The sequence below is a fragment of the Typopeltis vanoorti genome, chromosome 7, assembly GCF_054136105.1.
Source record: "Typopeltis vanoorti isolate ZY-2024b chromosome 7, IOZ_Tvanoo_1.0, whole genome shotgun sequence".
NCBI lineage: Eukaryota > Metazoa > Arthropoda > Arachnida > Uropygi > Thelyphonidae > Typopeltis > Typopeltis vanoorti.
Window position 1 is genome coordinate 85,708,820 of NC_143555.1, and position 16,495 is coordinate 85,725,314.

Genomic DNA, 16,495 nt, shown 5'->3' on the forward strand with positions numbered 1-16,495 from the left:
ATTAATGCATGTCCTGGTAGGGACAACATACTCTAATATTAAACCTTATTATTATAGCAACATGTTATTTCAGAGTGGTTTGTCAAAATACATTACTTAATTTTGGATATATATATATATATATATATATATATATATATAAATGAAATGCAACTCAGCTCTAGTTTTGGTCTTCTGGTGTAGAAGGACACCATTTCTGGCGGTCTAATTATCAGGACTGACAGCACATACAATTGAAACCAAACATCAAGTATTATTATGGCAAAAACCAAAATGCTGCATACAGATTACTCAAGCACATTCAAGGAATTGGCTGAAATGATCAAACATCCTCAATTGTGCAACAAAACACAAGGGATGCTTTTATATATAGTCTTTTGTTGTTATGTGCCATCCAGTCATTTTCGACTCTTGGTGAGCTTGTGAATAAAGGCTCTCCATCCTACTTGGCCTCTAATCCTTTCTTTCAGTAACTGTAAGTTCAAGTTGATAAGTTCTTTTATGTTGTCCATCCAACTCATTTGTGGTCTTCCTCTTCTTCTCATTCCCACAATACATAAAGTCTAGTCTTCTTTAATTCAACATGACAGGCACAAAGTTAAGTGGTTTACAACGGACCACGAACCAATACACAATTTTATAGAAAATATGACTTTCCAGTGCTATTCTGGTTTTCAAATAATTCATTATGTACTGTATATTACCTGTTATAATCATCATCATCATCAAATTCCTGCCATGTACCCTCAAGGGGTGTACAGGATATGACAGTACTACATGAAAAAATTACATCATTACTAACTTCCTATCTACAATTTTCCTCCAAATCAGTCTGTTACTTGTCAAGACTCCAACATTATCAGATCTTATATTTCTATCGTCTAAGGCACTTTGTACCGTATCAATCCACCTATTTCTTGGTCTTCCTCTGGGTCGTTTTCCTGCCAAACTGGCAGAGAACACTTGTTTTGCTAATCTTTCCTCTCCCATTCTATTTAAGTGACCATACCATCTGCGATTAGCTCTGCTAAAACATTCCTGGATGCTGACAATGTCAAGTTCTTTCCTAATATCCTCATTTTTAATATGATATTGCCATTGATGCCATCTGTTCACGCCTCTAATCTTTCTCAGGACTCTCATATCTGCGGTCTCTAGTCTTTGGTCAAGTGTTTTACTTCTGACCGAGCTCTCAGATCCATAAGTTAAAATTGGTTTGAACACAGTCTTGTATACAGCTAATTTAGTGTTCCGACTAATTTCTTTCTTATTCCATATGAATTTATTCAAATGACTTCCCACGATACCAGCTTTGCTGATTCTGTTGTCTATTTCTATATTTAGTTTACCATCTTCAGTAAAAATTGTGCCTAAGTAGCTGAAATGTTTTACTTGTTCCACAGGTTCTCCATTCACAACACAGTTGACATTTTCAATGATTCTGCCTATTTTCATTGTCTTTGTCTTTTTATTGCTGACCTTCATACCATATCTATTACAACAGCTATTCAATTTAGTCAGAGAATCTTGCAGACTTGTAGCGGATTTATTTAGAAGTATAACATCATCCGCATAAAGCAAAGAGCTGACATTAACATCTCCAATTCTGATATCATGTTTAATACCACTTTCCTTCATAATGTGATCCATATAGATAATGAATAACAGAGGGGATAATGTACATCCTTGTCTCACACCAGATTTAACATTAAACCATCTTCCTGTACTTCCTTCAATTCTAACTGCTGACTCACAACTCAAATAAAGACTAAGTATTGCTTGATATAATGCCCCATTGACACCATATAACTGCAGCGTATTGAATAGCTTCTCTCTTGGCACCTTGTCATATGCCTTTTCCAAATCGACAAAACTTAAATACAGATCTTTGTTATATTCCCATGCTTTCTCGACTATTTGTCGTAAAGTGAAGATCTGATCCTGACAGCCTCTATTTGGCCTGAATCCAGCTTGTTCTTCACCAAGCTTTTCTTCCACAATTCTTCTCAACCGTTTCTCAAGTATACTTGCATAGATCTTGCCAGGAACACTCAGTAGGGAAATACCTCTGTAATTCTCACATTCAGTTTTATTTCCCTTTTTATATATGGGTACTATGAGAGCTCTACTCCAATCATCGGGAATTCGTCCCTCTGTCCAGGCTTTCTGAACTATGTAGTGCAGCCACTGTAAGACTCTTATACCACCATACTTCAGCATTTCTGGTCGAATATCATCTACTCCTGCTGCCTTTCCACATTTCAAGCCTTTGATGGCTTTTTCTACTTCAAGTATGGATATGTATTCCTAACTGCATGCCTGGTCAGTGTTTTTTATCACTGTGCTGTCATCACTGCTTGTTTCATTTAGCAGTTTTTCAAAGTAATTACTCCATACTTTAAGGATATCTTTTTCTCCTGTTTTCATTTCACCTTTATCATCTCTAATTCCTTTTACAGCACTCTTTCCTCCATTCCTAAGCTTCTTCAACAACCTCCAGAATATTTTGCCACCTTCTTGATATTTATTTTCTATATTCTTGCCAAAGTCCTCCCATGACTTTTGTTTAGCTAGTTTTACACACTGTTTAGCTTTCTTACATTTGTCTCTGTATTCTGTAAGAGTAAAAGCTGACTTATTTGCCAGGAACTTTTGATATGCTTTCTTCTTTTCCTTCACTGCCTCTTTAACTTCCTGTGTCCACCAGGGAGTTCTGATTTTTTTATCTTTGCACACAACCTCACCACATGCCTCTCTGGCAGAATCAATCAATGTTTCCTTCAGAGTTTGCCACTGAATCTCCAAGGTTTGATTCCTGTTCTCAAACTCTTTCATTTTCTTTTCAATAATATTTCTGTATTTTAGTCTACAGTTTACATCTGAGAGCTGCTCAACTTTTATTCGCTTTAAAACTTTCTTACATGTTATTCTTTTCAATATGAAATTCAATTTTATCCTGCTCAAGACTAAATAGTGATCACTTCCAATTTCAAATCCTCTGTACACTCTGGTGTCCTGCACCAGGGAGAAAACATCACTATCAACAATAACATAGTCCTGAGCAGAAATCCAACAGATATTTGCCATTATTATTAGCTTTGCTCTTTTCTCCAAATTTTCCCAAAATATTTTTGTATGTCTCACAATCATTTCCTACTCTACTATTTAGATCCCCAACAAGGACCAACTTTTCCTTTTTCATTGTGTCAGTTGCTTTTTCTAAAGCCTCAAAAAATTCCTCCACTTCTACCTTAGTAGAACCTTCTGTGGGACCATAGGCACAAATAAGTCTCATTGTCCAGTTCCCCATTCTCATATTTGCCCACATTACTCTACTTGAGACTGACTGCCATTCAAGAAGATTAGCCTCGTATTTTGTGTTGAATACTATGGCTACTCCTTCTTTTCCTTGATTGTTATTGCCTGAATATAACATTTTGTATTTATTGCTCAGAAAGATCTCACCAATTTTGGTCTTTTTTGTTTCAGTCACCCCTATTATGTCGATCTGGTACTTATCTAATTCCTCAGCTAGCTCCATTTCTTTGCCATTCAGGCTTCTTACGTTGATAGTACCGATCTTTAACTCTGGTGATGTTGAGTTGGGGTTTGTTTTCAGATTTGTTCCAGTAGCTGACTTTTCGCCCTGGTTCCCTGGCGAAAACAACGGGGGCCTTGTTTAACTGGGCGACGCCCCAGCCGGCATAAAATTTTGTCATGTTGTACCATCATTTTTTATTTTTTATTTTGGTTTAACCAATAAGAATACAATTTGGTCGGCTAAATCCCAAATTGCCAGCCCATCCTCGTTCGTTCAGTATCAAAGTAGATACCCAACAGGGTGCACCACGAGAAGGTGAGGATTGGACATTAGGTCAGAAGCCCTGGTCGGTTCTCCGCATTCCTTTAAAGGCTATGTGGAGGTCTCCTCTCAGTTATACAGCTTTGACCCTTAAGCACCCCTGTTATAACCAGGTTTTTTTTATATATATATTTTTCCTAATGGTGATGAAGCACAAGAATTTTCACAAAACTAGTTGAGCAGTCAATAAACTATTCTATCCCATCATGCTCTTTCATATGGAAGAATACCAGTAAAACATTTTTTATATATCCTTTCTCCACAGAAGTCTATGCAAGGAAAATAGCATTTTGTTTTAGACCAAGATCAAACAAATGAAAGAACCATAGGAAATCATGCACTTAGTGTAAAACAAGCACTAAAATGTTTTGATGATGTCAGAGGAGAAAGAACTACAAAACCATAAGTACGGATATCTCTACACAAGAATAGACATATACATAAACATAAACACATATACACACCAACTATCATGCCTTCTCTTCAACTCATTCACACTGGATGCACTCATTACTTCAACAGGCAAACTGTTTCATCCACTTGCTGCTCTGTGATAGAAAAATCCAGCTCTCTTGCCCTGTTCTTAACCACACATAAACTTAGCTGTCATGGATGCCCTCTTGTCCTCTCCCCCACCTTCCATATAATGCAAACATTCATCAGACAATATCCTATAACACCCATTCAGAAGTTTATATACCTCTATCACATCTTCTTCTTCTGCAGCTTCTCCCACTTAAGTGGGGTCACTGTTTGTTATGAGTCTCCTCCACACCTTCCTGTCTTGGGCTGTCACCACATCCAAGTTCTTCATCTTCAAGTCCTCTTCTACCAGCTCCCTCCATCTCTTCTTTGGCCGCCCACGCTTCCGCCTTCCTTGCACATCCATCTGCATGACCCTTCTTCCCACATATTCGTCCTCCCTCCTCATCACATGACCAAACCATCTCAACCTTGCCTCCTGTATTTTCACTCCTAAGTTCGTAACTTTCACTGTTCCCCTGACATAGTCATTTCTCAGATGATCCTTTCTGGTCACACCGCACATCCACCTAAGCATTCTCATCTCTGCTACTTCCATCCTGCTAATGTTATTTTTCCTCAGGGCCACAGTTTCTATAGCATATGTCACAGCTGGCCTCACTACTGTCCTATAAATTTTGCCTTTCAGATTGATTGGCACCCTCTTATCGCATAACACTCCAGCCATCTCCCTCCAGTTCCTCCAACCTGCTTGTATCCTGCATCCCACTTCCTTCTCACCTCCTCCATCTTCTTCCACTGTCGAACCTAAGTATCTAAAGTCTCTCACCTTCCTGATGACATTTCCTTCCAGCTCCAGGTCTGTCTCCTGGCCACCGCCCACTGCGCAACACATATACTCTGTCTTACTTCTGCTCAGTCTCATACCTCTCTCTTCCAGTACTTTTCTCCATCTTTCCAGTTTAGTTTCCGCTTCTTCTCTTGAATCTACACACAGCAAGATGTCATCTGCATACAACATTGTCCAAGGTGCATCTTCTCTCACCTCCTCTGTTACCACCTCCATCACAATATTAAACAGAAACGGACTTAATGCTGACCCTTGATGCAAGCCAACTGTTACTTGAAAACTTTCTGTCTGTCCCAAACAGGTCCGAACACTTGTCTTCACATTTCTGTACATTTCCTGCACCAACCTGACATATTTCTCCGGCACCTTCTTCTCCCTCAGACACCTCCAGACTTCTTGCCTTGGCACTCTATCGTATGCTTTCTCCAGATCAATAAATACCAGATGCAGCTCCCTTTGTTTCTCTCGATATTTTTCCATCATCTGTCGTAACCCAAAGATAGCATCTGTTGTTGATCTACCAGGCATGAAGCCAAATTGTTCCTTTGCAATCTCCACCTCCTCCCTCAATCTACCATCAAGAACCCTTTCTAGGATCTTCATTGTGTGGGACATCAACTTTATTCCTCTGTAATTTTTACAGTCTTGTGCATCCCCTTTACCCTTGTAGATGGGAACAAGAATACTCTCCCTCCATTCCTCGGGTATATTTTCCTGTTGGCAAACTTTCATGAACAGGTCCCACAGCAGGTCAATTCCCTCTTCCCCCAGTGCCTTCCATGCCTCCACTGGAATTCTGTCGGGGCCCACCGCTTTTCCATTCCTCATCCTCTTCATGGCCTCCATCACTTCCATTCTACTGATGTTCTGCACCATCCCCTCAGAAGGCTGCCCATCTCCTCTGTGAGTCCTTGCATTTTCCTCATTCAGAAGTCCCTCAAAGTATATTTTCCATCTGTTTCTTATGTCCACATCCCTCCATAATACTCTTCCTTCAGCATCTTTGATCTGCCTCACATGTAAGATGTCCTTAGCTGCTTTATTTCTACATTTCGCTAGTTGGTAAATTTTTCTCTGTTCTTCCTTTGTTTCTAATTGATCATACCGATCTTGATATGCCATGGCCTTCGCCTGTGCCACAACTCTCTTGGCTTCTTGCTTTCTCTCTTTGTACACCTCTCTGTCCTCTTCCACTCTTGACTCATCCCACTTCTGCTTTGCCTTCCTCTTAGCTGTCACTGCCACTTGTACATCATTATTCCACCACCAACCCTCCTTCTGCTCTCTAATCTTTCCAGATGTCTCACCAAGCACCTCGATTGCACAGCTCAGGATTACTTTTGAATTATGTTTCCACCAATCTTGTACACTTTCCAGTCCATCCGAAATCCTCTCTAACACTCTCTCCCTAAAACGATTCCTCACACTCTCTTCTTTTAAGCGAAACCACTTAATTGTCTTCATCCCATGGCAACCAGAAGTTCTTATCTTCGATCTTATTTTAAAGTCTGCGCACAGCAGTCGGTGTTGTTGTGCTACTTGATCTGTTGGAATTACCTTACAATTTGTCACAACCTTAAGATGTTTTCTTCTAGTCAAAATGTAGTCAATTTGTGAGCTGTTGTTACCACTTCTAAATGTTATCAAATGTTCTTTCCTCTTGAAGAAAAACGAGTTCACAATTGCCAGATCAAATGCTACTGCAAAGTCCACAACCCTCTCTCCTTCCTGGTTCATCATTCCCACTCCGTGGCCACCATGCACCCTTTCACAGTCTCTATTCTGTCTTCCTATGTGCCCGTTCAAGTCTCCTCCGACAATCATCATCTCATTTTCTTCCAATTCCCTCATTTCTTCATCTAACACGTTCCAGAACTCATCTTTTTCCTCTGCTGTACAGCCAACTTGCGGGGCATATACACATAATACGACCACCCGCTCTTCTCCAAGACCCAATTTCATTCGCATGATCCTGTCGTTCCTTCTACCCACGTCCAGTACTTCACCCTTCATTCTGCCACACACCACAATTCCTACACCATTTCTTCCCTCGTTATTCGCTCCAGAGTAGAACAATTTATATCCATCTCCCAGTTCCTTTGCCTTTCCCCCTTTCCACCTTGTCTCCTGCACACATAAAATGTCCAACTTCCTCTTCCTCATCATGTCTGCCACCTCTCTTCCCCTTCCAGTCATGCTTCCAACATTCAGTGTTCCCACTCGCAACATCCTCTCCACCTGCTGGGCTCGCTTCTTTAACCGCATTTTTACCTCTATCACATCACCTCTCTTTATTCTATTTACCAGGGTCTGCTGTCCTCATAATCTGCATTCCATAATCCTGATATAATCTTTGTAATTGTACTTTGCACCTTTTCCACAGCATTTTTATCCACTATGAACCCAGGAGACCAAATCTGCACACAGTAGTCTGGATGTGGTCACATCAAGCCTTGTAAAGAGACAAAATGACTTCTTTGTCCTTGCATATCAATGTTCATTTCAACATTGCAGTTATCCTCCGAGTTGTATTTGCAATTTTTGCAATGCGACCTTTGAACTTGAGTTTCATATCCACCATAACTTCAAGATCCCTAGCCCCAAGCAATTTCTTGTAGCATAATCCCACCAATATCACATGCCACTGGAAATCTCATCATGCCAAAGTGCATAACTTTACACTTACTAACATGAACAGACAATCATTATCATTTGCCCACATTTCTAGGCTATTCAAATCATTCTGTAAGTGGCAGATATTAGTAACATTCCTGACTGTTCTGGTCTGCTATCTTTGCATCATCATCTTTGAAGACTCTTCTGAAAAAGAGTTTTAGCATCAACCAAGGCAAAAAGCTTTAGTCTGATGGAAATACAGTCATACCCCCGACTTACATGAATCCAGAGTTATGCGGTTTCTTATATGTACGTATTCCCGTCCCACTTCACGCCTCACCACTAGTCGTATCTTTCAGGCGCTGGCCACATTCGCCAGTGTCACACATGCTGTGAACAAGCACTGACGTGTTTTGCACGGTCTCCTTTCATACATGATTTTTATAGTCTACAAACCTTGTGATTGTTTAATGTTATGTTCTTGATAAAAAATTTATCACATAAAAAATAATAATGTCATTCAAAAGAAGCAAGTCCGATTCTTCTACAACTAGCAAGAAAAGAAAAACATTGACTTTGGAAACAAAACTCAACATTATTAAGGATTTTGAAGGCAGAATGAAAATTTGTGAGCTAGCAAAGAAGTTCGATCTACAGGAATCCACAGTAAGAACAATCATAAAAGAAGGGTTTACAGATTTTGGGGGATATAGATTCTAACGAGGAACGAAATTGCAGCCGCAAGGCAAGGAATAAAAAAAATCATTAGCTTGCTATTAAGAAATTTTGCGTGACAAGAAAAAGACATTATGCCGTCAGACGAATCTATTAGATTTTCTGAAACCATCAACATCGAAATAACTTTCTTTTTTTTTTTATGTATGAAAAACTACAATTATGATTATATTTCTTAAAAAATATAGGTGTTTTTGTAAACCTTTGGTCCCAATTGTATGTTTGTATGTATAAATTACATGCAAAATTATACCGAGTTACGAAATTCGATTTACGCACTTTTTGTTGGTCCCACCTACCGTGTAACTTCGGGGGTTTTACTGTACATCGATATCTTTACATCTGCAAACATAGCATTGCTGAATTAAACAACTTTCTTATCTCAATTAACTGATTCGCAAAAAATAAAACTGACTTTGAAAAAAGAAAGTGAAGAACTCATACTCTCAATGGGTAAGTTGGGAAGAAGATCTGAAAAAAAAAAACTGATCCAAAATTGCTTTTCTACAATCCTGCTCCACAGCAAAATATACACTACAAAACTGTTTCCATTCTTTACATCAGAAAACCTTCAAATAAAATTGCTAATTTCCTTAAATCTCATGATACAAGGATGGCTTTTAAACCTATTCTTACTATACAATATCTTCCCTGCTCTCCTAAAGACAATCCCTTCCACAAATATCCTGGGGTTTACACAATTCTCTACTCATGGCCTTTCATATACAGATCAGACTTTGGGACGTTTTGAGATAAGAAAAAAAAAAAAGAACATCTTGGAGATGTTGTCATAACAGAAAAGACAACTTGTCTAGCTGATTGCTTTCCCAAACACACAAACCATATTGACTGGATAAAAGAATCAACTATGGTCATATTTTCCATTGGCATCCTTACTAAGAACCCAGGATGATCCTGTGTGACAGTTGGAAATATCTCACTAGATCCTTTTAGACACTAAATTTCAATTTTTCAGCAAACCATCTGCAAACAATGATAGATAGCAGTTGACTGATAACACCTCCATCTTCAATGTGATTCCATTATATATACTGTGACAGTTCCTACAAGTTCACTTGGTAGTGTTTTTAGTTTACAATTGTTAACATTGCATTTATATGTTATGTGTTTACCCTGCAAAATCACACATTTTTTTTTTAGTTCTTCTACTAGTAAATTAATTTAATTCCTGCATTAAAAAACTTCACTTGTTTTACCTTGAAACATTTTTTTTTCACAAATGAAGTTTCTTAGTATAAATCCACTCAAAATTTAGTGCAAAGCAAAAGAAATATTTCCACTATAAAATTACAAACATTAATTCATCAATACTTGGCAAAAAATGTATTTTTTTTTTTTAGGAAGACTGATCACATAGAAATTGTACAAACTGTACAATTTCTATAAGATAAATAGAAAGATCAATTATTAATTTTAAAACAAAACACAGTTAAAAACACTAAACAAAATATACATGATAATCATCTCTTTGGTGAATGGCAGCAGCAGAACTTAATGTTAATAAAAATCAAAAATGATTTTTATTAACAGAATTCTGTATAGTAAGAATACATAAATGATAAAACTAAAATACCTACTTGTAAGAACTGACAACAGGAATAAATATTCTGTATATGAAATAATTCCTACAAAGAAAGAATATGAGAATATAGTATATTATTAAATGCATTAAATCTAGATCATATGTTAATCTAAGAAATTGAAAGTTTATTTTTCACTTGGTCAGACTATAATAAATTTAGTTTAATCCTTTATCCAAGTGTGTGCAAACAAAGTTTGCGCCTGAAAGTATCTTCAGGACTGGGGTAAAGTGGTACAACACCGGGCGACTCCTTGCAAAGGTGGAGTAAGCTACCAACACTCCTATCTCATTATCTCCCATAATGCAAAACACATCTCCTTGCAGATATGCATAATGTTATGCATTAAGGGAAGGGCCACTACCCAGACTAGTTTCGACCTTTATTGAGGTCTCTTCAGTGGGAGCCGGGCCGCCCAAGTGGAGATACCAAGGCAGAAGCATTAGCAAGGTCATCTCCTCCTATAGGAGCTGCCAAACAGTGTGCCACCTTTTTATTAAATTACTCTGGATTTAGAGAAAGATGTTGAAAGTTTATTTTTCACTTGGTCAGACCATAATAAATTTAGTTTAATCCTTTATCCAAAGTGTGTGCAAACAAAGTTTGCGCCTGAAAGTATCTTCAGGACTGGGGTAAAGTGGTACAACACCGGAGGAGATGACCTTGCTAAAGCTTCTGCCTTGGTATCTCCACTTGGGCCTGGCTCCCACTGAAGAGACCTCAATAAAGGTCGAAACTAGTCTGGGTAGGGGCCCTTCCCTTAATGCATAACATTATACATATCTGCAAGGAGATGTGTTTTGCATTATGGGAGATAATGAGATAGGAGTGTTGGTAGCTTACTCCACCTTTGCAAGGAGTCGCCTGGTGTTGTACCACTTTACCCCAGTCCTGAAGATACTTTCAGGCACAAACTTTGTTTGCACACACTTAGATAAAGGATTAAACTAAATTTATTTTAATCTAAGAAAGGTAACTGTAACTTGAAATTGAAACAATGTGAAAATGGGAAACGGAGGATAAACTCACTGAACTATTAACGAATTAATCAGCTACTACTGACTTCCAAAACTCATTCATGAAATAACTGAACATCAAAATAACTATTAATTCAGACCAAATATATAAAAAAACTGAAATTCCAAAATTAAATAAAAATACATTTTTTAAAACAAAGGAATTTTATGAAAAATAAATTTACAAATAACATTTGTTACAAAAATTACAAACCTTGCATTGGAGGGGACGGGGTAAATTCCACAAAGTAAATTAATACCACTGTTAAATTGTGAATGAAGAATTTTATGATTATTAATACTTCATTCATGATTTAACATGAATTGCATTTCCTGAGCTAAGTTTGCACCTAAGTAAATTGTAATTTAAACACTTACTGTTTTTTGTTCATTGAAATAATAATTGTAATTTTTTTTTAGTTATTTATCTTATATATATTCTTTATATTAACTTGAAAATGTATCCTATACAAACTGTAATATATGCATTTTATTTGTTGTTACTGAAAGTGAAAGTATTTCTAAGGGACTCTGCTAATGTGATTTGATTGGCTGCTGTCAGAAAACTAAGTTATTTTGAGATAGCGCGTGCCTTAGTATTGGGAACTGTACAATGATCACGTGGGAATTTCATTGTAAACTGAAAGAGCGGAAAAAAATAAGTTTGGGCGGGAAAAAGAGAGAGGATTTATGAAATAGAGGAAGAAAGAACCAAAAAGAAAATGGAGAGTGTAGGAAGGTCGTGAGATGTGATCTAACCTGGGATCGTACGACGTAAAAAAGATTTGGAAACTTGTTCCGATTTTAATGAATCTTACTTCAAACTCATATTTATTTATAGTTTCCTGTCACCTTGTAAAAGAATTTACCCAAGTGAAAAGATAATAATATGATCGAGATTTATTGTAAGATAAGTTATTACGAACAAGAAAACCCATTTTCCAGTTTTAACAAATAAGTTATTGAACTCAGGGATACTATAAGTTTTGTGTTGCCTATAGTGGAAGATTATCGAGTGCCTACAAGTGTTGTAATAGTTTTCCATAATGTGCAAGCTATGATGATCATGCCGGTAAGAAGATCTATTCTATAACTAACGTATGATAGTGTCTGGAGAACTTGGTCAAATTTCGTGTTGCTGGAACCAGCTAGTCAAGCTTGAATGAGTGATATTATAAAACATTTCCTTGTGAAACCAATGTGAGAAACTTCATTGAAGAATTAGTTCATGTCTGAATGTGTTATATCATAATGTATATGCAAATTCAAGACTGAACCTTTTAAGAACTATTTTAATCCTCTGATAGATATTGATGATGTAAGCTAAGTGTTTGATAAAATTGAAGTTTATGATTATTCTATGAGACTAAAAAGAATTAATTTTTAAGTGTTTTTGCTGAATATTGATGTTGTTTAAGGTGAAACTAAGTTGAAATCCTAATGGATGAGAATTGTGAAAGCCTTATATGTAAGTTCTAGCAGTAAATGATGCAGTCAGCTGAGTAGAATCTTAATACTTTATTGAATGCATAAATTATTTTCTAATTGTATTGATCTTAATAGAGTTCTTATTTCTTATGTAAGAATAATTTTGTGAGAGAATTAAATTATCTTGTTTAACTTGATTCTTGTGCTTGCCTAATTTCAGTTTCATTGCACCGCTCATTAAAATACGAATCTTGCGGGAAACCCTACATATAAGTAAGAAAATTTCGGCCTGTAGTAAGTTCACGTTGCTGTTGTGCTATTTGATGCTTAATTCCTTCACAATAATTGTGTAATTTCAAACATAGAGTGGCGCAGTATGATAAAAATTTTCTTTATGTTTGAAAGTGGGGTCAACCAACAGCTGGCAAATATAAGGTTGGATGAAAGACAAAGCCAACACCACAAATGGACTAACAGCTGGGAAATCAGCTTCAGTAATATCTAGATCATATATTAATCTTAAAAGGTAACTGTAACTGGAAACTGAAACAATGTGAAAATGGGAAACAGAGGATACCTATATGTGCCTCAACTACCCATTTTGATATTAATTTGCACACCTTCAGTACAATTGAAGTGAATAAAAGTCAATGAGACTTTTCTTATTCCTTGCATCTTCTCTCCATGTTAATTTGTGCATATTTTTATGTTGGAACATGGTGTTAATCATAACTAGTCCAGGTCCTGAGTAGAAACCTAGCAGGTACTTATAATTATTATTAGCTTTGCTCTTTTCTCCAAATTTTCCCCAAACATTCCAATATGTCTGGTAATAATAATTTCCTACTCTGCTGTTAAGATCTCCAACAAGGGACCAATTTTTCTTTTTTTGTTGTATCAGCTGCCCTTCTCTAATACTTGGAAAAAATTCCTCCATTTCTTCCTTAGTAGAACCTTCTGTGGGACTATAAAGCACAAATAAGTCTCATTGTCCATTTCCCCATTGTGATATCAGCCCACATCATCTACTTGATATTGCCTGCCAGTTAAAAAGATTATCCACATATTTAGTATTCAATATCATAGCCGCTATTTCTTTTCCCTGATTATTATTGCTTGAATACAATATATTATTATATATATATATATATATATATATATATATGTGTGTGTGTGTGTGTGTGTGTGTGTGTGTGTGTGTGTGTGTGTGTGTGTATGCAGATTGATTTACTCGATTGTTATATATTTTTATAAAAAGATAGAATGACTAAAACCAAGAGAAATGAAAACAAAGTTTATTAGTACCACACAACTAGTTTCAGCTTGTATCAACCTTTGTCAGGTGCACATTAAAAAGAAATAACCTGTAAACAACATAGAGGAAATAACTGTAAACAACACGGAAAGTTAGTATACATATATTTCAATGATGAAACGTTGAAGTCTGCTCTTTTAAAACTGTTCGCTTGTTGGCTTCATTGTTGGGCGCATGCATGTGTATAGCATCTCGTGAACACCAGTATTTGACTGCAGCACAGTGACAGTCTGAAAGGGTGTAGCTCAGGTTGTTGTTGAGATGTAGGGGGGGGGGGGTTCAAAATGATTTCCTTTGATTCTATTATCTTCCTTTCCAGTTCATCATGGCAACGGAAAATGTTACTAGACTTGTCCCATAGGACTAAATGGCTAGGGTTTTCTTCATTTGAATTGGCTGAGAAAAGAACATGACTAGACAAAGCACTGGCTCGCATTCTCTTGTAAGTGACGTCTCTCTTGTGCTCCTCAATAGATAGCTCGATAGACCTCTGTCTGGCCAAAGTAAGGAATATCACAGTTGCACCAGGTTTGGGATGTCTCTCTCCTATTCCATACAAATTTATCTGATGGCCTCTTGCATACCAGCTTAACTAATTCTATTACTCTTTTCATATTTAATTCATCATCTTCATTTAAACAGTATATCAACATAATGAAATTATATAGTTTTTTTAACAGGCTGTATGATAGGTTGTATGATAGCTGTGATTGGTAGGCATAGTTAAAGTTCTGTATTTATAAAATGTCTTTGTGTTTCTTTCCTGCAGCTTTGAGTGTGAGTAAAATGTCCGTGAAATGTAGGATATGCAAAAGGCGAATGCAAATGACATGGATTTTTCGAAAATGGTGAGATGCCATGAATGCAGTATGTATGCCTGGAGAGAGAGACTGGAGAGGATTAGCAAAAAAGATGAGAGTTTAGATGTGTAAGGAGTATAGAATGTGTAAGGAGTATAGAATATGGATTATGAGATATCATTGAATGTGAGCAGTAGTAGGCAAAAGATTGTGGATTTAGTTATAGGAGTTGACAGCACGACTGGCTTGAACAATAACAGTTCACCTTCTGTCCAAAAAGAAACCGAACTTTTGATAGAAAATAAAACACAGGCCAATTATAATTATTCAAATCATTTATTTTAATCAATACACCCTCCCTCAGCTTCGATACAGTGTTTGGCACAGTCAATTAATTCGTTAAATGAGTTTTTTATATCGATTTTTGGGATACTGTTGAGGGTCGTGGTTACTGTCACTTGAACGTTATCAATGGTGTCCTATCGCTTTCCTTTTATCAGCAAATGAAGTCGGGGGAAGAAAGAGAAGTCACAGGGTGCTAAATCAGGTGAATACAGCGAGTGATCCAACACACAAACTTGGTTTTTGCTCAAAAACTGTCTCACAATGTTCAAACGATGATATAGTGCATTATCGTGCAAAAGTCATGATTTATGACTTTTGCACGCCATGACTTATCACGTGCAAAAGTCATGTCGTATGCGATGAATTCTCACTATCAATCACTTCAAAACTTCAAGATAAAACTCACCATTGACTTTTGGCCAGGCGGAACAAATTCCTTGTGGATAATGCCCTTGGAATCATAGAAACAAATCAGCATTGTCTTTACTTTTGACTTCTCCAAGCGACTTTTTTTCGGATGACCCTCTTCTGGTGGTCTCCACTCAGCACTCTGGCGCTTTGTTTTGGGGCTCATACTCAAACATTTCATGAGACCACATTTTGTCACCAGTAACAATCATTTCAAGGAAGTTTGAGTCCTTACGAGCGGTTTTAATGAGGTCCTTGCAGTGTTCAATTCAATACTTCTTTGCTCATAGGTCAACTTGTGGGGAACAAATCGCGAATTCAATTTACGAAGGCCCAAACTCTCAGTAAAAATGTTTGCACAGTTGATTTTGGAATCCCCAATTCATCTTCAATCAATTTCAATGGACAATTTTGGGTTTTCTTTGATGAAATCACACACTTTTTGGATGTTAACTTCACTCAGTCCAGTTTTTGGATGGCCAGGCCTTTCGTCATCCTCAAGTGTCTCACGACCACTTTGAAATCACTTAAACCACTCGTAAACTTGAGTATGGGATAAGCATTCATCATCATATGCTTTTTGAAGCATTCGATGCACTTTGGTAAAACATTTACCAAGTTTAACACAAAAGTCAATCACAGCTCTCTGTTTGAAACTCATTTTCCGACAGTTCGTCAAAACATACTGTCACTCTTGGCACTATAACTCGGCTTCTAATGAAACAAATGTCATAAACAGTTGACACAAAACTAATGAAGGTTGCCGCTTTCGACAACAAAAAGATAACAGGTGGTGCCACTAGTTTCTTCTATTTTTGAAAAGTTCAGTTTCCTTTTGGACAGAGGGTGGAAGACAGCATGCACAGATGGTGGTGAGTTAGTGATGATGAGCAGTAAGAGAGTGGGTGTAGGTGGTGCTGAGTGTTAAGACAGCAGATGTGCAAGGCAGTGAAAATGTGATTTACATAAATAGCACTGAGAAAGTAATTGAGATGAAAGCAGAGTTGGTAAAGATGAGTTAAGAGATTAAATGTAA

General features: G+C 37.1%; 1 protein-coding gene across 2 annotated transcripts in view; it reads right to left on the bottom strand.

Moving 5' to 3' along the window:
• Positions 1–16,495, bottom strand: part of MICU3 (Mitochondrial calcium uptake 3) — a 224,561-nt gene that overhangs the window by 157,959 nt on the left and 50,107 nt on the right. For both annotated transcript variants that reach the window (XM_090395373.1, XM_090395372.1), the window contains exon 4: positions 10,145–10,192. In XM_090395373.1, the coding sequence (XP_090251499.1) occupies positions 10,145–10,192 (48 nt within the window). The remainder of the gene's footprint in view (positions 1–10,144; positions 10,193–16,495) is intronic.